This window comes from Furipterus horrens, unplaced genomic scaffold (genome assembly GCF_987537825.1).
Source record: "Furipterus horrens unplaced genomic scaffold, mFurHor1.1.pri manual_scaffold_4, whole genome shotgun sequence".
Lineage (NCBI taxonomy): Eukaryota > Metazoa > Chordata > Mammalia > Chiroptera > Furipteridae > Furipterus > Furipterus horrens.
In genome coordinates, this window is record NW_028327174.1 from 1,828,851 (window position 1) to 1,849,405 (window position 20,555).

Here is a 20,555-nt window from a genome sequence, read left to right on the forward strand (position 1 = left end):
CTCCATGGATGGCACCCTGACCCAGCCCACCCTCGCCAGCTCCAACACGGTGACGAGGACGCACGGGGGACACTGCCACGCGCCCGCGGCCTTCCACGACACGTCTGACAGCAGTGCACCCAGCTGGGCAGTGCCCCTCGGGCTGGGGCATCCTGTCCCCGGTCACCTTCCGTGCTGGGAGGCCTGGCCACACGTTACTTCACACCTGCCGCAGCCAAGTCACACGCAGGGTCCCAGGGGGAGGAGCCACACACCTCTGCGTCAGACCAGGAAGCCACGGATTGGCAGGGTGGGAGGCACCGCGGCCCAGAGGCCGTGCAGCGAGCCTGGCCCTTGGTCTTTTACAAGGTCTGGTGTCGGCCACGATGGGCTCCGGGCTCTGTGGCGTCTGCTGACCCACCACAGACAATGCAGACCACCGGCTGCAAGGGAGTCTGCGGAGCCAGGAGAGCCGCGGTGCCACCCGAGGGGCCCGTCCAGGCCCCCAGAACCGTCCAGGGCCTGCGGGTGTGCCCGGGAGAGGGCAGTCTGCACCCCGCTGTGCAAACTGCTCAACAAGACACCCACGGGAGCGAAGCAAGCTACCAGGTTTGCGGCCCCAGAGGGAAGCCACGGGTGGCTCCCCAGGGGTCCTGGCCTGCGCGCGCCCACCTCTCCGCAAGCAGACGGGCAACAGAGTGGGATGGGGAGACAGGGGAACCCAGAGAACCCACAGACATGTCTGCTCAACTTCCTAAAGCCCGGCCTCCTCATCCAAACGCCCCCTCGCAGCCCGGCATCCGAACGGGCCGGCCCGCACTCTGGCAGGAAGAGACGTCGGTCCTGCCTGTAGCCCCGTTTCTTCATGGAGACCGCTGGCCACTGCTCTCCCAGGCACGAGCAAGAACGAGGTCCAGACACGGAGCCCCGAGGACAGGAAACCAGCCCCATGTGAGGGGCCAGCCCGCCCACCTGCGCCAGCCATCAGGCCTCCGGGTGGGGACGAGAAGGGCAGGGTCAGCAAGCTGATGGGTGACCCCAGAGCCCTCCCCACCAGCCCTCGGCACCCCGACTCAGAGGGCAACGGAGGGCAATGGAGGACAGGCGTCAGCTCACGCCCACTGCACCCCCAGCCCCCCGCCCGGCCTCTAGGCTATTTTTAACCCTGAAAGAGCAGAACTCTCAAGCAGGAGTCCCCGCGGCACCACCTCCACAGGCCCAGCCACTGCCAAAAATAAAACCAAGTGGCAGTCCTTAAATAAAACTCCTTCCCACTGGTCAGGAGCGCAAACGCAGGGGCCCCTCAAAAAGCAGTCCCCACCCCCTGGCCAGGTGTGGGGCCTGCACACCTGGAGGCCCCGGCTCTGCCCCTCCACCTCCCTCCTCCACTGTCAGCCCGAGTCACCCCGCCCACCATCACGGGGGACATTTCCAGAAGGCAGAGCCGCCCCCGCCTCCCAGGGACCACACCTCCTCTCTCAGCAGCCAGGGAAATGTGCCCACCGCAACTCCCGAGCCCCCACCGCACTGGGGCAAAACCGTTTATTACAGGAAGTGAGTCACCCGCATTGTGAACCCTGGGCTCATCTTCTCCCGGACCCGGCCTGCCCGGCCTGCCTGCCTGCTATTTGCCGCGCACGCAGAGGTGACGTTCACGGAGCGGTGAGCCAGGGCCAGGAGGCAGCGCGGCCGGCCCTTCACGCCCTCCCGCGATGCCACGCCGAGAGGGGCTCACGGCTGGCTTCAGGCACAGTTCAGGAACCACGGGGGGACGGGCAGGACAAGTGGTACATGACGCTCCTTCCCATGTGAAACAGGACAGCGGGGCAGCCAGCGTTCGCCCGGAGAGCGGACTGTCAGGAAGAAACGGGCGTGCGCCGGCCTCTCCCCCGCCCTCCCTGCTCAGCCAAGCACCCGGCGCCGGCCTCCAGCCCTGCCCTGCCCTGCCCTGCCCTGCCCTGCCCTGCCGCCTCGGGCTGTTTGCTGAGCACCTGAGCCCAGGCCTGTGGTCACTAAGTGGGGGGTCCCACAGCTGACACATATAAAACACACGCTTAGGGACCAAACACCAGTGAGGACAGGGGCGTCTGGAAAGCCAGAGCTCTGGGAGGTACCAGGGGGCCTTGAAGGGTGTACAGAGGGGGTGCCTAGTGCAGGGAGCAAGTCCATCTGTCCACCTGTCCATCCACCCATCCACTCACCCACTCACTGACCCATCCATCTACCCACCCACCCATCATCTCCCCATCACTCACCTACCCACTGACTGATCCACCCAGATGCAAGGCCCTGCACTCAAGCTGCGGGACTTCATAGACTAGGCAACAGCGACTTTCATGCCCTCTCACGGGGCCCAGCTCAGTACAGGAGAGAAGGTGTGCATGAAGAAGAACCCCCAGCGGAGCTGCAAGGTCAGGGCCTCCCCACAGGCCACAGGGCAGCCGCCTCTGCCAGCCCTGGCGGGGGTGGTTCAGTGGACTGAGGGCCGCCTGCGACCAAAGGGTCGCTGGTTTGATTCCCAGTCAGGGCACAGGGCCGGGTCGCGGGCCAGGTCCCCAGTCGGGGGCGCATGAGAGGCAACCACACAGTGATGTTTCTCTCCCTTTCTCTCCCTTCCCCTCCCCTGAAAAATAAAAGCTTAAAAAAAACAAAAAAAAATCCAGGCCCCCAGAGGGACATCTACAGCCCAGGTCCAAAGGGGAGAGTCCTGAGGTTTCTGATCAGCCCCACACCTACCCCGTCCCCAGCCTCAACGGCGGCCTCGGCCCTGGGCCCGTGCGGCGGCGGCAGCTCCCGGGGCCCTGCTGTTTCAGAAGCCCTCACTGGCGGGAGGGCCCCCCTTGCTCTGAATCACGCAGCCCGGCCCCCGCACCTCCCCTGCCCGCCGGTCTGCCTCCCTGACCAGCTGCTTCGAGAAGCGCCCCACAGGGTACCAGCCAGCCACGCCGACCCACTGTGGGACACGGCAGGAAGGGGGACCCCGGGAGCCCTGGGGCTCAGGAGCAAAGGGCCCCTTCTCCCCGCCGCCTGTCTGAGCCTCCCAGGAACCCACGAGTCCCTGGCGGGGCAGCCTCGGCACGTCGGGGAAGGCCCCCACGCCTCCCAGTCGCCACGCGGACCCACACGCGGGAAGGAAGCCTCGGCTCGGCCTGGCAGCCAGGACTCTCACAGTCCTGAAGCCCCCACACGCATTTCCCTCCATGACCCGAACCCCACCCGAGCCGCTGTGGGGTGCAGCCGGTGCCTGCAGCTCCCAGGGCCGGAGACCCTTCCCAGCCTACGCCCGCGGCGGCCGATAAACACGCCCTCCTGCCAGAAACTGGGGACCAGCGTGCGTCTGGGCTAAAGAGGCGGCAGCAGCCGAAACGCACCTCCGGCAGCAGAATGTACGGCTTTTCATTTATTTATGCGCCACGCTAACAGATTTAGGATCCTGCCTCCGGTCACGAGCCGGCGCACACTCAGGTCCACACTCTTCCTCCTGCGTCCTTTCCTCACGGGAACATTTGTTCCTTTCAATGTTTAATAACTGATGGCGCCGCTGCGGGCTTGGCCGCGTCCTCTTCTGCGAGAGGCAGCCCGTCTGCTCCCGGAGCAGGTACTCCAGACCCGTGAAGGCGCGTTAACACTGGACACGGGCCACCGTGCTGCGGACGGTGGGGAGCTGGGCCCGGTCAGAATGTCGGTCACCAGGCGCGGCGGCAGGAGACCGAAGAGCGGCCCGGCGAGGGTAACATGGAACCCAGACTCTCTTTGCCATAAAGGGCATTAGGGGACCCACAGAGAAGTCGGAGGAGGCTCTCAGATTACAGCACGTTCTCAGGGGCACCGGTCACACTCGCCAGATGCCAGCAGCCCATGCGTCCGTGGTGACAGGTGGATTAAACAGAGGGGTCTGTCCAGACACCGCTTCCCCCCCAGGAGCCGGGGGAAGGGGGTGCTTCCAGGGCAGGCAGGACACGCTCGGCGGAGCCTGCAGTGCTGCCTCACGTCAGAGAGCCGGGCGTATCTCACGGGACCAGCGCGCGTCGGAAGGGCTCAGACGCAAACCTGCAGGGGCCCCCGCAGCCGGGGGTGAGGCGCCCAGCTGAGCACCAAGGACAGGGCAGCCACAGGGGTCAGACCCATGGCCTCCCGAGCAGAGGACAGAGCCATCGTTCTGAAAACCGGAAAACAAAGGGGGACGGGCGTCCAGGCGCGCATCCTGCCTCTCCTCCGTGGACGCCCGCCCTCCCCGGAACCCGCCAGCGGGCAGGGCTTCAGAAACACACCGGCTGATGAACGGAGGAGGGACAGCGGTGAGATGTGCTGTGTGCAGCCTCCACGGAGGTGCTGGGGCGGAGCCCTGAGGATGAAGGATGGCCTGCGGGTTACCCCTCCGTCAGCCCGGGGGGACAGACACGTCAGGTCCCGCGCTGAGTCCCTGGACACCCTGAGCAGCGTCCAGAGCGGAGGCCCGGCGACAGAGGGCCTGGCTCCTCCACCAGGAGCAAGAAGAGAGCCAGCAGGGGTGACCGAAGGGACACACCACCTGCCGCCCACGTGGGGCCTGACGGGCTCACGCTGGGTGTGTGACATTAGCGGGAAACCTGCCGTTCAGCTGGAACGCCGGACGCGTGGCCTTCACTCGTGCAGCTGAGCTGCTCCCACAGCCTTCACAGACGAAGCGCCATGGCGCCGGCAGGGACTCCAGGGGCGGCCGTGGCGGGCGCAGTGGACGGGGCTGGGGTGGGCACGGCGGGCATGGGCCTGGCCTGACAGGCTCTGTGTGTGCCCCTGAAACCCTCCCTCACTACCAAAGAGGCCCCTCCGTGCCCCGGGGTCTCCTCGTTTACTCAGCCTCCGTGCCTTGGCTGCCTCACCCCGAAAGCAGAGGGGACAGAGGGGGGCCGTGAGCGACTGATGGCCGTGCCTGAAATGAGACGGGGTCTGGGAGGACCCGCAGGCCCACCTGAAGGACCCCTGCTGTCAGCACCCCCCAAACTGCAGCAGGAGCGTGTGGTGGGGCCGCACAGGCAGCCCGGCCCGGAAGCCAACACGCGCGGCCGACACACGCGAGGAGGTGCCCCCACGGTCCCCCCAGCTCAGCGCGGAAACGACACAAAGCAGAACAAATAAGCCTCAGTCCCTTCACAAAGCTCGGTCAGTTCCAAGTTCACTGCGGGAAATACAAGGCACCGGGGTCACTGGAGAAATCTGATTTCCGGGAACATTCCAGCCCGGCCCCGTGACCTTCTCCTTTGCCCCAGAGAGTGCAGACATGCCGCCCAGCACGCCAGAACACCGGGCCTGGCAGAGCGGCAGAGGGACTGCGCGGACTCAGGAGGCCAAAGGCTGTGCGGGGACGTCTGCGGGGCCACACCGGTCCCCACATGCCGGACATCCCCACCGCCCCGCCCCGGCAGGTACTCACGGAGAAAGTGCTTTTCCAGCAGGGCGATTTCCAGGTGGCCTTTGATCTCATTCAGTCGATCGAACTCCGTCCGGTTGAGGTCCTGGACTCCTGCCGCCATGATGAGGGTCCCTGGACCGGCCTGGAAGGGAACCCCGAGAGCTCAGGGGAGTGGCCTCAAAGCATCCTGTGTGCACCCCGTGGTCCCTCAAGGGCCCGAGGACCCGTGTCTGCCAGGGCTGGCCACAGCCCCCACCTGCGGAACTCACAGGCCAGGCAGGCTTGGGGTCAGCCTTAAACCCCCATCCGCGCACCTCAGCTTCCCCGGCCAGTGGAAGTGACCTCTCAGACATGTGGGCGTCCTCGGAGCCCCAAGAACATTCTGGTTTAAAGACAGTGCAGCCTCTGGACAGTCCCAATACCACCATCGGGCTGCCGAGGGCGAGACAGCATGGACCCCTGTGCCGGCCAGGTGGCCCCCCGGGAAGGCGAGTCCAGCCACCGGACTCCGGGCTATCACACCTGGGAGGGCGCTGCGCCCCAGGGGTCAGAGAGACAGCCCCACTGCCAGGCTGCAGAAATCGGAGCGGACCACGGCCCCGGGGTGCCCCGCCCCGCCCAGCACAGGCCGAGGCCTGCGGCACAGAGGGCTCACTGCACCCCCATCTGGCAGCCCCATGGGCCAAGGGCCCTGGGGACAGGGGGCCACCTCCTGTCCTGCTGAAAGGAGGGAAAGGTGCACACCCAGGGCAACAGACAGGACATGTCTATGGTCACCGCGCACGGCATCCTGCCGCTGAGCAGGCGAGGAACGGCACCATGTGCCCACTCTGCAACAGGAGGGGCCTGACTCCCCAGCCTTGGTCGCCACAACCCCTCCAGGCTGGGCGAGGGGGAAGGGGACACGCAGCCTGGACAGGGTCCCGCTCTGGAGGAGCACGCCCTGGGGCACCTGGCAGACCCTCTGGCCTGTCCCGGCACTGACCGCCCCCGCGCCGAGTGCTGTCTCCTGGGGTGGGAGCCCCCGGAGGGCAGGCCCGGGGAGCCTGGAGGAGTTGGGGGTGCGGGCAACTCCCCTGCCTGCAGACCAACTGGTCCCTCCTCTGCCCATCCCCCACCGCGGCAGCCCAGAGGGCGCCACACAACTAAGCAAATGTACTTAATGCCACTGAACTGGATGCTGAAAGCGGATCAAACTGGTGAATTGTGTGTTACATACACTTAACAACAATAAAAACAGACACAGAGATGACGAACCTCCCTCACACGAAAAGCCACACAAACCGAAACCACCCAGAGCGAGCGACCGGGCTCCCCACCAGCTCAGGAAAACAGCAAGGCCCGAGGTCACCTGTGCCACGGACAAGGGCATGGGACACAGGCCCCCTCGGCAGGACGGTGACCTGCTCACAGCCACCAGGGCGACAGACCCATCCCCAGCAGCCCACTGGGGGTGACGTGGGCCATGTGGGCACGTGGCTCCCGGGCCTGATGGACCCCTGGCTCAGTGGGGGGAGGCCAACGGGGGCGAGGGCACAGCCCGCCACGGGGTCCAGGGACCAGCCGCCCCCCCACCAGGAGGAAGAGCCCCAAGGAGAGTCAGGAGGGACCCCAGAGGCCTGGCTCACATAGCCCCTGAGTGCCCACCCCCGTTCCGGCACGCAGCCTCGCGGGCACCGTGCTCCTAGGACAGCACCGGGACAGGAGGACCGCCAGCCCGTGTCACCAGCCCACAGCCTCAGGGCGAGTGAGATGCGACCCCAGGCCTACGGACTCTGCGCTGACGCCCGCCCCGGCGCTCAGGCACATGCGCACAGGAGGGCCGCGTTCTGGGTCAAGTCTGGGTCTCCGCCCAGACAGCTCCTAGGCCAGGGGCTGCCGCCGGCCCTGGATGGACAGACGGACCAAGTGGGGGGCCAGGAGAACAGTCTAACTACGGCCTCTGTGTGGGATCCACGACAGGCGCGCAGGCGCGTGCGCTCACACGGAGCCCGGCACCACACACGGGTCCGTGCCCTGGGCGGCCTGCCCTCAGCCCCAGAGCATCCGGGAGTCACAGCACCGGCAACCAGGCTGGCACCCGCAAACCAGAAAGCACCACTCCTTGAAGCCAGGCCGGTGCTGCTCTGGGACATGACTGCACCCTGGGACACACGGGCAGGCCTGGCCTGGGGACAAGGGAGCGGCCGGCTCCCAGGAGGCAGTGCTGGTAAATTATTCATCCCGCCGGGAGCGAGCACGCAGGCTTGTTCCCCGGCAGAGCATCAATAATGCAAGGAGCCAGGGAGGGCGCGCGCACACCAGCCGCCTCGGCAAAGGAAACCTGGCCTGGGTGCCCGAGGGGGAGACCGACAGGCCGCCAGCCCTGGTGCCCACGCCGGGAGGTCACCCACAGGCGGCCCGAGATGGCTCTGGGCTTCTTCGCCGGCGTGGGGAGGGCTCGGGCAGCCGTGCCCACAGGGGTGAGCCCAGAGACCATATCTGGCCAGAGAGGGGCCACTGACGAAACGCACGCTCCTGGAAGGCTGGGCCCGCTGGTGCCTCGCCCGGGTGCCCACGGGCTATCTGCGCCCTGGTGGAGAGGGCCCCGCCGATGGGCCCACAGGGACCACTGTCTCCGTGTGGGCCGATGAGGGCTCGCCAGCTGCCGGGGCCAGAGCCGCGCGCCCGAGGGCAGCTGGCGGCAGGCCACGGCCAGGAGCTTCCAGAAGGTGCCCTGTCTGTCGCCCTCCCCCATGTCCACGCTCCCAGGGGTCAGCCTGGGGGCAGCATCGCTCCTGCACGAGGAGTCTGCCAGCCACCCAGGGAGCGCACGGGGAAGGACCCCCGCTGCTGGACCGGCCTTGGTGGAGGTGGGGCCGCGGGAGCAGGGCAGGCACAGGGAGAGCGAGATGGGACAGGAGCAGAGGCCCGGCCTTGTCCCTGCCCAAGGTCACACTCAGTCTGGCCCCTGGGGACGAGGGACCCCACACAAGGGCCCCAGGCAGCCAGGGGCCCGCACAGCACGCTCACCGGGTCCCTCAGCTCCTCGCTGTCCCGGGGCGAGGCCCGAGGCATTTTCAGGGGGGCCTCGTCCCCACACTCGGTGTCCGAGGCACTGGGAGACTCTGCTGGGTCGAGGAAGTCGTCTCTCTTGTGACCTCTGAACCTGATCTTGTCCAGCCTCCTTAGCATGTTCAGCACTGAGCCCCTCTGCTTTACCTTAACATGACGGTCGGGGTCCCTGCAACAGAAGAGTGGGGGACACAGTCAGCGGGGCACGGTACACCCGCCGGCCTCCAGGCCCAGGGCCCCAGGTGGGACCCAACCCTGCCCGCAGGGAGTAGCCTGTTCTGGGGATCCGGCCCTGCACGCACCCCACTTCCTGCCACTGCTGTGCACAGGAGCCGGCCCGCTGTGCACCCCGCAGAGCAGAAGGGACCAAGTGTGTCAGCAGGCCCTGGCGCCCAGGATGGGCCAGCCTGGGGGAGCTGGGACCCTGGGGCAGGGGCGGGGGGAGGGGGGACGCTGCCATAAACAGGGAGGGGCTGACACTCCTTGGAGGTCCTCCTGGCAAACCGGCGAGGGTGTGTGGCCAGGGCGGTGGCTGCGGGTGCTGCCGAGGACGGCCACACAGCCCCGGAAGCCGCCCAGACGCCAGGCACGGGGGCGTCTCATGGGGGCCCTCGTTCCACCTGGCCGCTCGCAGGTACACAGCCCAGGGGGCCCTGACCTGCCCGCCTGGGCGGCCCAGCCTCCCTTGCTCTGAGAGGTCACCACACACACGCCGCCGGCCAGCAGGCCACCTGCGTCCCCAGACAGCCCCAAACCGCGGGCGCAGTCGGCTGCTGGCCGGCCCCCGCCACCCTGAAGGGGGCCACCCTGTGGGAGCCCCAATACAGACACACGTAAGTTTAAACACACATGCGCACACAAGGCGGGACCCGCCATGGCTACCCCGTCCCCACCTCTCTGCCCCCCACAGCCAGGAAAACCCAGGTGACCCCCAAAGCCTCAGGGGGCGGTGCCAGTGGCCCCCCTCATCCCCCACCAGCCCCCCGACTTCTCCGGGAGGCCCCGGGTCTTCGCAGAAGCGACGAGCAGACACACCGAGACTGAAGCCTGCGCTGCCGCTGGCCGGTCCTGAGCCTCAGCTCCCGCCTCTGACGCGGGAACAGGACGAGCGACACTGAAGCACTCTGAGAACCCCCGGTGACGCCATCGAGCTCTGAGCCCGGGCCAGGGCCCGATAAACACCACGGCTGCTCCACGCAAGGCCGGCAGGAAGTGGGGGGGCGGGGGGGGGACCTGTGAGCCGGCCCTCACCGCCCCCGTTTGGGTATTTCACGAGGAACCAAGAGGCAGGGAGAAGTACTTCCTGTTTCCGACCAACCGACCGTTGGCGCCCCGAGGCTCCCCAAGGGCCGTTAATCACGCCTGCCGCGTCCCCCGAGGGCCTCGCGCCCCCTGGCACCCCTGCCCACGGCAAGGACCCCCCTGAGAAGGCGCCAGAGCCGGCTCTGGTCTGGGGGGACAGGTGAGGCATGCAGGTGTCAGTGCAGGGGCTACAGGTGCCCCTGGGACGGGCGGGTCTCAGCGCTCCCTCGGGACACGACAAGGTGGCCCGATGTGGCCCTGGTGCAAAAGCCACGGGAACCGCCATGGTCCCCGGAACTCAGGAGCGACCAGGGATGCGGAGCACCATGCAGGACGGTGGGGGTGGGGGGCGTCCCTGCGCTTGTGGGCGGGGGGGGGGGGGGCCGTGGCCAGCCATCTGGAAAAACATGTGTAAAGCAGCGGCGAGCTCCAGATGGACTAAAAGGCTAAGTAAACTTTAAAAAACAAACAAACCCAAAAGAAATGAGAACTTCATGTTTATCAACTCCCTGGAGAGAGAGTAAATCTACTTAAGAGACGGAAAAAAATGATCACAAAGTTCAAAATGCCTAACGGTCAAGTGGACAAAAGTGAACTTCCATTTAAAAGACGCACCCAAACCCGGCCTGTGCACAGCCAGTGCGGTGCGTGGAGGATTGCTCTCTTTGTAACGCAGGCTGAATAAACGTGGGGCCGGCCCGGGAGCTCGGCACACGGGTCGGCAAACTCCCTGAGCAGACGCAGGCAAAGCCGGCGGAAATGTACCCCCAGCCCGTGCAAAACCTGCCACGGCGAAGGAAGCGACAGCTGGCTGGGGGCTGGGGAGCCCTGCCTGCTGAGACGCATCCAAGGGGCAAATCCCACGGGGGGGGGGGGGGGGGCCCACCCCGCTACCACAGCGAGATGGCAGCCGCGCTGTGAATTACCCCCGTGCCCCCACGGGCAGGGCGCTGCTCCGGAGTGTCATGCTGGGCTCACGGCCCAGTGCGTGACAAGGGCAGTTATAAAATGCTGCTGCCCCGCGGTCACCGCGACAGCAAACAGGCGTCTGAAGTGACCACGGGCGTCGCAGGACCCCAGGTTAGGGCTGGAGGCTCACGGGCAGTTTGTGACGCTTCTCCCCCCAAACGTCCGGTACCGTCTCCCTATTGCTCTTTAAGCTGAAAGAAGTTAGAATGCGCCGGAGAGGGAAGCACAGCCGTGGAAACCGCTTCCATTCGTCCCGACTCCCTGCCGTCCAGCGTCGCACAGGCAGGCGCCCGAGGCCCCGCCCTGGGCACAGCCACTGGCCAGAGCAACCCCCCAGGGCGCCGTCCTGGCCTGTCCCACCCAGCAGGGCTCCTGTCCCCGCGGGGCTCTGGGTGGGGTTCTCACTCCCCCGAGGCTGGGGCCGCCGTCCTTCCCAGTCCGGCTCCCACGAGCACACGAGGGGGTGCACAGGGAGAGGGACAAAGCACCAAGTGTCCAGCCAGGCCACCATCAGAATGCAGCGCACGCCCCCCGCGGCCGGTCCTGGGCCCACGGCACTGGGCTCCCCCGTGGGGCGCGTCCTTCCAGCCACCAGGTCACCCCAGCCGCACGTCAGGGTCCCGACGCGCAGCCTGCCCCAGCGGGGGCTCTGGCTCTCCCCACCGCCCCGCTGCCCGACTCCCTAGGCCCCGCACACACAGGGACCGGGCCTGCGGCTGCCCGACCAGCACCAGACCCCACGGCACCCCGCCACCCAGCTGCACGGGCCCCGGCTGCCGGGAGAGCCCCCGTCCCGCCCCTGCCCTGGGCTGAGGGGCTACTCACCCCCAGGATGACTCATCTGAGCTACGCCTGCAAAGTCCCTGTTTCCGAGTACAGGCACATTCACAGGTTCCAGCTACATGTGAATTTGGGGGACACTTCAATGCAGTACAGCCCCCAACTTTCAGATGAAGACGGAGGAGAGATGGAGGGAGAGGAGGGCCGGACCCCAGACGCCAAGCGTGACCCAGAGAGGGGCTTCCCCCATGAGGCCAGCGCTCTGCGGTGCTGTCTCGGCACCCTTCCCTGGACCTGCCTCTGGGCGCTGCTGCCCTGTGCACCACCCCCCATCGAGCCCTCCCCCCATCCAGCCAGCCCCTCAGCCCGTGGGAGGAAGCCCGTTCCTCAGACGCTGCCCCAGGATCCAGCCCTCAGGCACCCCCAGGCCCACACAGGGGGGCAGCTCCCTGCATGTGCACCCCTCAAGGCGAGCGCTGCTCAGAGGGGCCCTGCCGCCCCCAGGCCCGTACCTGCTGGTGGAAGTGGACGGGCTGGGAGCGCCCCCGGCTGAGGCTCTGCCGGACCCCCGCTCAGAACCACGGCACTCGGCAGGGAACCTGCGGCCACTGCCAGGCGGCGGACACCTGGGGCCGTGCCCGGGGCAGCAGGGCTCCCGGCGGAAGGCAGCGCCCGCCGGGCTCCAGGCCGCTGCGCGGGACTGAGTCCAGCAGTGCTGACCCTGCGCACAGGGCTCTCTGCTCTGGAACCCGGCCCAGGGGCTCCGGACACACAGAGGCCGCAGTGTCTGGGGAACAGTGGACTCACAAACCACAAAGGACGTTACTTCCCCTCCCGGCCCAAGGTTTTAGAAGAAGCGGCTCCTGGTCTCTGCGCCTGCCCCGTGCCCGTCCCAGCGTCCTCTTTGGAGGCAGGGCGCGCGCTGCTCCCTGCGGGGCTCCCGCTCCAGCCCCCGGGGGTTTGGGGGCACTCCCACTAATCCCAGGATAAACGATAGCTGTTCTCCCACAGATGCACCTCTCATCCCAGACCCCAGTCCTAGAGGGTCACGTCAGTGAGAAATGAGTGCCTCCCTGCCCCCCCCCCCCCCCCGGCACCACGCTGGTCCCAGCCGACCCGCCGCTTGCCAGGTCTCTGCCCGCAGGGAAGACGACCCAAAGCTGCCTCGGGAGCAGCGTGGCACGGCAGCTGTGGACTCCGAGGCTTTGCAGGGGGCGGCCCAGGGAGGGGCCTTGCTAAGGGCCAGACCTAAGCAGCACCGCACAGCCCCGTCCCCGCACGCCGGCCCCCAGACCCCAGCACACACGGCTCCCGGCGGCCGCGCACGGGGACCCCGTGCCGGGTGCTGAGACCAGCACACCCCGTGACCGCCGGCCCCGGCCCTGCCTCGCACGCGGGCTGAGGACGCTGGCTCGCCTGATGACCCTGCGGTCTCCCCAAACTCGTGACTTGCCTGGGAACCCCCAAAGGGCCGGAAAGTCCACAGGACCCCGCATGCTCCTGGGGTCACCACGGAGGTGCCCCTGACTGAACCCGCGCCCGCCAGCCTCCCGCACGCTGCTTCCCCGGGCGCCCGCCCCCCGGCAGCCCGACCCGCCTCACTGAGCGCAGAGCCCCATCTCAGCGTCCCTCCCGCTTGGCGGCCACCGCGGCCACCAGCTGCACCAGCCATTGCCCGCGAAGGAGCCCTGGTCGCGTGAGCGCTCCACAGCCGCCCCCTGCAGGCCAGGCCCCACAGCTGCGCTTCCCACCTCCACCCGCCTCCTGCCCAGCCGGCCCGGGGGCCCCACGCCCCACAGAGCCCTTCTCCGCCTGCGGCATCCGGATGAGACCCCCACCTGGGCTTAGCACCTCCGGGTCTGGGATGTCTCCCACCCCAGCTCCTTCTCCTGCAAGTCCCCCCTTAACTTCCAGCATCCCGTTCAGTCTGTTGTCTGGAACGTCTGGCTAGGTTACCCCTTGTTTAGGGCCTGGGCCCCAGCTGCGCCTTGTAAGGTAGGGGGCCCAGCCCTCCAGTGCCACTCCGGCTGTGGCTGCCGCTGTGGCCGCAGGTGCCAGGCTGGCAGACACCGCAGTCACAACCCTCATTCAGTGAAGGAAGGAAGGGCGCACGAAGGCAGCCACGCCGACAGGGCCCCGAGTGCCCACAGCCGGGCCCCAAGGCCCGCCAGCCAGCGCGAGTGCGAGGGAAACCTTCCCACGGGCAGAGCCCGCGGAATAGAGGGCTGTGCGTGGACTCACCCTCGACCTCTGCCGGGCATGCAGTCCCCAAACCCAGGAACACTCGGGGAATTCAATTCCAAGGCTACAGCCCCCGGGGTTGCAGGCTGGACTCAGAGCCTCTGCTTGCCTCACCCCAGGCAGCTCGGCCACACACCTCCACGGCACAGACCCCTAGTAACGCATCCATCACACCGCCTGGCAGCTCGGGGGCCCCTCTGCCTCGGGGGCTGAGTGGGGAGCCTGGCAGAGCGGCCACACGGATATTTACTCAGACAAAACAAAGCTAGCAGGAAATCCTATGTTTTCGGAGCAGGCGGACAAACCTCTGTTATATAAGCAAATAAGCTAAGAATGGGAACCGCACCCAGGAACTCATTATTTTTCAACTCTCTCCATCACTCTTAGCAGCCAGGCCTCGGGAAGCCCCAGCCAATGAGGCAGCTGGTAGGAAGCACCTTCCAGATCCCGGTGCTTCTCACGACGTCCTGCTGCGGCCGCAGCCTGAGCTCCTGGAGGCAGAGGGGGCGCCGTCCGAACGCATTTCGGCGTTCAGCGCTGCAGCCGCCAAAGGCACAGGGCACAGCTCCCCACGCTCGGGGAACTGGCCCTGCAAGGGGCCGGGTGGGAAGGCCGCAGGCCTGTGGTCACAGTCTCCCCATAACCGGTCAGCTCCGCTCCAGCCGTGAAACTGGACACCGGCGTGGCTGGGGGCCAAGACACACTATTGACAAAACAGGCGGCCAAGGCCAGCTCCGCCACTGTCCCCGGCTTAGGGCGATAAAGACCTAACAGAACAAGGCTCTCCAACACGTGCCAGGACTCACGGGCCGCTCCCAGGGGCCGGCAGGCCCCACTGCCTGTGGCCTGAGCACCACACACGCGTGTAGGCCTCACCGCCACCCAGTCCTTTTACGGGGCGAGGCCGGTGGCCTGGGCCCTCTCCGGACTCCCTGGGGTCAGAAGGCACCGTGAGGAGACCTATGCGTCTCTGTGCACCTGGGCGTGTGCCAGCGTCCCTCCCACCATGCATGCCCGTCTCCCACCTGCAGCAGAGAGGCCGGCTGCAAGGAGACCAGTTCTGATCAGCACTGCCCCCCCCAATCCACACCGACAAGCCGCAGGGCCACCCCTCGGTCTCAGGGTGGGGCCTGTGCACCCCAGGGGCAAACCAGCAGCACGTGCAAACGCCTCAGGAACGCAGCAGCCCAGCCGCCCCCTCCCGGAGGAGCCGTCCACCCTTCAGGACCGCACCGCCCCTCCCCCATGAAGGTGTTCCAACCCCTCCCCCACATCCCCACAGCACACCCACTCAACAGGGCCACACACACCTGCGTGCCCCACCCAGCACGCTGCATGGTGGGGCACGAGTGGGTGAGCCTTAAACAGCCCCTCAGGTGAGGCTCCTTTGTGCCTCCCAAACACCTGTCCTTCCAGAGCTTCCTTTTAACTCGGCCCAGCTGTGGCCGAGCGGGGCGGCCTGGGCTCCCCCTGCAGACCCAGCCCCAGGGCTCCCGTGGCTGCAAAGGGCTCCCCCTTGAGCTGCTCAGGAAGAGAACGAGGCCCAGCACGGGCCTGGCAGCAGAGCGGCCAAGCCCTTGATTTCAGCCCCAGCTGCAGAGCTCCTGTCCGGTGAAATAAAACATTAAAAAAAAGAGCCCAAAGCCTCCGAGTCCTCTTTGCCGCCCCAGTCACTGCCAGGCTCCACCGTGGTGACGGCTGAGCCCAGCACGAGTCTCCCGGCTGGACTGACAGCAGGGCCTGCTCCGCCGGCAGAGGGGCACGGGCTGCGGCGCAGTGTCCCGTAGAGCAGGGCCTGGTCCCCAGTGCGCGCATCTGCCGGCACAGCGCAGGCCCGCGGTGAGAAACCGAATAACGCGGGGGCTGTGAGTCTCACACCCAGAGCCCTGGGTGCTCAGGAGCAACGACTGCTGGCGCCAACAGGCGTTTCATGAGCACCTACTACGTGCCAGATGCCGGCTCCTGCTGGAGTGCAGAGGGGCTGCTGCCCTGGGCTCCGAAAACGAGAACAGACAGTGACCGGCCCGGGGAGGCCCCCAGGGAAGGTGGCGGCTACAGGCAGCCTCAGAGTCCCGAGGAGCCGGTGCGGGGCCGGCAGAGGAAGGCACCCCAGGACTCCAGGCCAGGGCGTGGCAGGGACACAGTCCGTCCCCCAGAACCAGCCAGAAGGAACCGGCAGAGACTGGCGGGAGCAGAGGAGACCGCGCCCAGCGTGGGGGGCTGGCTGGCCAGGGAGGGAGCCGGAGGCCCACGCAGGACGCACTGGCTGGTGCGCCGATGGGAGCAGCGAGGGCAGGGAGCAGCCGGGGCTAACCCGTCCCCCCCGCAGTCATCGCAGCAACGGCCGCGCTCGCGGCGAACACGCGCCCGCCAAGGGCTCTCCTGCCTGCCCTCCTCCACCCCTCGCCTCTGGGCCGCGCTCTTACAAAGGACTTAGTATTATTTGCTACCAGGGTGCCTCTCCCCCTTTTAAAGGGAAGAAAACTGGGGCTCAGCAAGGGAAGGCGGGGTGCAGGGCCGCACCACTCCCGCCTGCGCCTGGGACCAGCGCACAGACCTGCAGGGAGCCGGGCGGCCAGGTGCCCACGGCCTGGTGCCCACGGCCTGGCTGGCAGTGCGGGGGCTGCACACGTTCGCCGGCAAACACCGGGCTGACTTCCAGCACCCTCCGCCAGGGAGCAGAGACCCTGGGCCTTCAGAAGATAAGCACAGGACCACCATGGGCCCCCACAATCCCACCTCTGGGTGTGCACCAGGAAGAGCTGGGAGTCTCAAACATGCCTGTGCACACATGTGCCTTACCCACAACAGCCAGGAGGTGGAAGCCACCCAAGTGCCTATGGACAGGTGAGTGGCTACAGGAAGCAGGTCTGCCCTGCAGTGAAATATTACTCAGCCCTGAAAAGGAAGGAGATTCCACACGTGCTGCAGCAGGGACGGACCGTGAGGACATACTCCGTGAAATGAGCCGGTCACACAAGGACAGGCCCGTGTGCTGCCATTTCTATGAGACCCGAGCAGTCACACTCACGGAGACACGGCAGGCGGTGGGAGCCGGAGGCTGGCAGTGTCTCATGGGGACTCGGTTCAGTTTGGGAGGGTGACAGAGTTCCGGGGACGGAACGCGGCGGTGGCAGCTGCGCACAGTGAACGCGCTCACTGCCGCTGCGCAGGACGCAGAGAGGGCTGAGGGGTACGTTCCGCGTGATGCACTGGGTTGGCCCAAAGGGCCGTTACGTTTTCCCTGCGACGGCTCTAGTAGCGCTTAGTTGTGTTTCACTTCACTTGAAACAGTTTCATTAGACCGCATGGGGACAGCTGTCACGGCTGCGTGCGTTGAAAAAACGATCACAACTGGCGAGTTTCTGTGCATCTTTTAATACTGAACATGGAAGGAGATTCGCAACATTTTTGGCGTGTTGTGCTTATTTCAAGAAAGGTGAAGATGCAGCTGAAAGGCAAGGAAAGACGTGTGCCGTGTGGGGAGGAGGTGCTGGGGCTGGTCGGACGTGTCAGAGTGGTTTTCGGGGTTGCTTGGTTCTACTGACATTTTGGCCAAATAATTCTTGGCTGTGGGGCTGTCTTGTGCTTGGAAGGTGTGTAGCAGCCCCCTGGCCTCTGCCCACTAGAGGCCAATAGCGGGAGACAGCAGACGTACTCAAAGTATCCAAATCAATAGTTATTGGTGAAAATGAACACCGTCTTACTTTACGGAAGAAACATAATGGACTTTTTTACCGTATTTACACATACGGGGAAGGAAGGAAGGGCACAAATAATCCTGTCTGAAATAATCTGTAACTCTAATGGGGTTCCCTTTCAAAAACCCTTTAGAAGAAGCGAGCCCAGCCAGGCGTGAGGCGCACGGCAGACAGCAGGATGGCGGGGGACCAGCCCTGCTGCGTCACAGACATGTGACAGCCCCGTCACTTCGGAAGTGCGGTCGCAGCGTGCGGATGGACAGCAGAGCTGCAGAACTAACCAGACCGAGCCAAGTGGGGCCGAGGTGGCATTTTAAAGCGGGGGGCGGAGGGGACATGCGGGTGGCTGTGTGCAGAGGGCAACGCTGGAGCCGCACCTCACGCCTTCCCAAAATCAGTTCCCAGTGGACCAAGGGCCCTGGTGTAAAATGAGGGGAAGCCCACAGGCGGCCAAGGGGGCCGGGGGAGGAGCAGAGCTCAGGCCTGCGGGGCCGGGGGTGGAACCCGGAACCTCGGGGCTGAGCAGGCCTCCCCAAGCAGCCTGCAAACTCCCGCCAAGCAAGAACCTCCACACGGAGTCACACGTCGCAAACAGCCCCTTTGTGTACCGAGGATCGGAGCCCAGGAGGACGGGGCAGGCACCGCAGGCAGCTCAGAGGGGGAGACACACACCTCAAACTCGACCACGGACCCTCAATTACGGAGCGGGAGCTGCGAGTGGGGACCACGCCGAGCGACCATGTCCCCAACGGTCCGGCCAAGGCGGCACACAGCGCCAGGACAGAGCAAGGTCTCCCCACTCCCAGGCGGAGCCCGAGGGCGGCTGTGCGACCCTCCCCGCTCCTGTGCCCACCTGCCGAGTGACATCTGGGCGAGGTGACTTCGTCACAGCGCTGTTTTTGTAGCAGCAGACGGAAGGCTGAGTGCACCTTCTGGTCCCCCCGTGAGGACCGCGACATAAGGGAGCCCCAGGGCCTGCCACCTGCCAGGAGTGAGGCGCCCACAGCGTGTGCTGCCCCCATCTACTGGGGAGGAGGGAGGGAGGGAAGGGGGTGCCAGGGAACCTCCCCATGCTTCACCCCTATCGCACACTGAATCCTAAACATGTTGAATACTCCACAGTAAACTAAGTGTTAAATTAAAATTTTAAAATAAAAGAATTCAAATAAAATACAAAAAAAAAAAAAAAAGGAAACCTGAAAACGGCCTGCATCCTCTGCAGCAGGGAAATCTCTCCCAGTGCTGAGCCAGGAGCCCTTGGGGTCCCCAAGACCCTTCTGGGGGACCCACAACATCAAAACTATTTAACAGCCCCCAGAGGCTGCCTGCTTTGCCACACTGGATCACACGGGACCGCGGACCACGAGGCTGGCACACAGCCAGTGCCCCTTCACAGAATGCTCCTCTTTTTGGGGGGGGTGTAAAGAGTGACTTTTAAAAAATGAAAACATGCTACACATGTAAACATATAACGGGTTCAGCTGGCAGTTTGGGGTAAACTAATAACTTTAATTTCTGACACCCAAGAGCATAGCACACAGAAGGTCTCTGGGACCCCCCAACTCCGACTGTAGCGGAGCTCCCAGACCAGAGGACCTGAGAGGCGAGGTCCACCCCAGTGATTCCGTGGAGGGGTGCAGCAGGGGCAGGCTGGGCACGGAGCCCACGCCCCCCCACCCCCTTGTCTGCGGCCCAGGCCTCAGCAGCTACAGCTGGGCCCCAACGGGGTGCTGTGTCCACAGCCACAGCCCAAGACGCCAGGTGGGGGAGAGTGCCCGGGGGCCTGCAGCGGGCCCCCCTGTCCCCGCACTGACTCACAACCGGGCCCCCGGCACATGGGGAACGGCCGGGGCCCTCGTGTACGCATGTGCAGCCACCCCCACACGCCCTGCGTCAGGTGGGGGGAATGCAGGGAGCTGGTGCGGGTGCAGCCCAGGGCCCCCGCAGGCTGCAGGGTTGGAAAGGGTGTGGCCAGCCTAGAGGGAGGGGCCAGGCCCGGGTGCCACCGCCGCCCCTGCACCCTCACCTGTGGGCATCACGCCTGCTCCACACCAAACCTGCACACCCACATCCTGCAGTGCATCCCCTCCTTCTCCGCCTCCCCCCTGGGCGATGTTCAGGCCAGAGTAGGAGCCCGAAAGCATACGCCTCCTCCTCACGGTCAGCCCCACTGCCATCCACCCAGCACACAACCGTTTCACCACCCAGTCTGTTTACAGACAGCCTCCCTGCCTTCAGAGCTTAGGTACTATTCACGGGTCACAGAAGTCTCCTCCTCCAGGAAGCCCTCCCAGACTCCCACTTCCCCAGGAATCTCTCCATGCCTGAGCCTTCCCACACCAGGGCACCTGGGCTCGCACCCCTGTGCGTGTACGGACACACACGCCACCTCGCACACCCGCCTCCCCTGTGCCTGAGGGCTGGGGCTCTGTGAGGACGCAGACACACGCCCGCCCACAGGGTCAGGGCCCACGGGAGCCTGCAGCTGACGGGCGCTGCCGCTCAGGGAGACAGCCTGCCTGGGCACGCGTGAGCACCGGGAGAGCCGCCGGTGACCCCTACGGGAATCAGTGACAACCTAGTGGCCGTCTCAGGAGGGACATCTAGGGTAAAACAACCCACTTTCAGAACAGAGGTTTGGGAAGAGTAAGTCTACGACGGCAGAGCTCCCCGCAGCCCCCTCTGACACAGCGTGTCACACAGCAAGCGTGCCTGCAGGTGCGGCGCGGTCCCCCCTCGGCGCGGCCCCCCCTCGGCGCGGCCCCCCCTCGGCACGGGCCCCCGTCGGCGCGGCTCCGCAGGGAGAGCACCCGGTGCACCTGGGCGGCCCCCGCGTGACTCGGCCGCGGGCGAGGGAGGGTTTTGGTCTCCGTCCCCCACGGGGAGCAGAGCAGACATGGGACGTGCAGGCTGTGGCACCCGGGGACAGTCACATCCAGAAGCTCTGGTGTGAACGTAACAACGCAGCGGGCAGCACGCACAGGAGCCCACCCCGCCCAGGCGGCTGCACTGGGCCACCTCGTCCCAGGCCCCCAGAATCTACTTCCTGTGCGTGAGGGGTGCTGACCTGACCCCACACCTCCTCGGTCCGCTCGTGCCCAGGCTCCCGCCCCGCCCACCACCTGGGGCCACACTGC

The 20,555-nt window shown here is 66.1% G+C and overlaps 1 protein-coding gene across 5 annotated transcripts in view; it reads right to left on the reverse strand.

The window, feature by feature from the left end:
- Positions 1-20,555, reverse strand: part of GRAMD4 (GRAM domain containing 4) — a 54,207-nt gene that overhangs the window by 18,943 nt on the left and 14,709 nt on the right. For 4 of the 5 annotated variants that reach the window (XM_090272250.1, XM_090272249.1, XM_090272252.1 and 1 more), the window contains exons 2-3: positions 8,384-8,594; positions 5,393-5,513 (exon numbers count right to left, since the gene is read on the reverse strand). In XM_090272250.1, the coding sequence (XP_090128376.1) occupies positions 5,393-5,513; positions 8,384-8,594 (332 nt within the window). Of the gene's footprint in view, positions 1-5,392; positions 5,514-8,383; positions 8,595-9,460; positions 9,617-20,555 lie in introns of those variants that run through there. The other variant, XM_090272254.1, reaches the window with a different exon arrangement.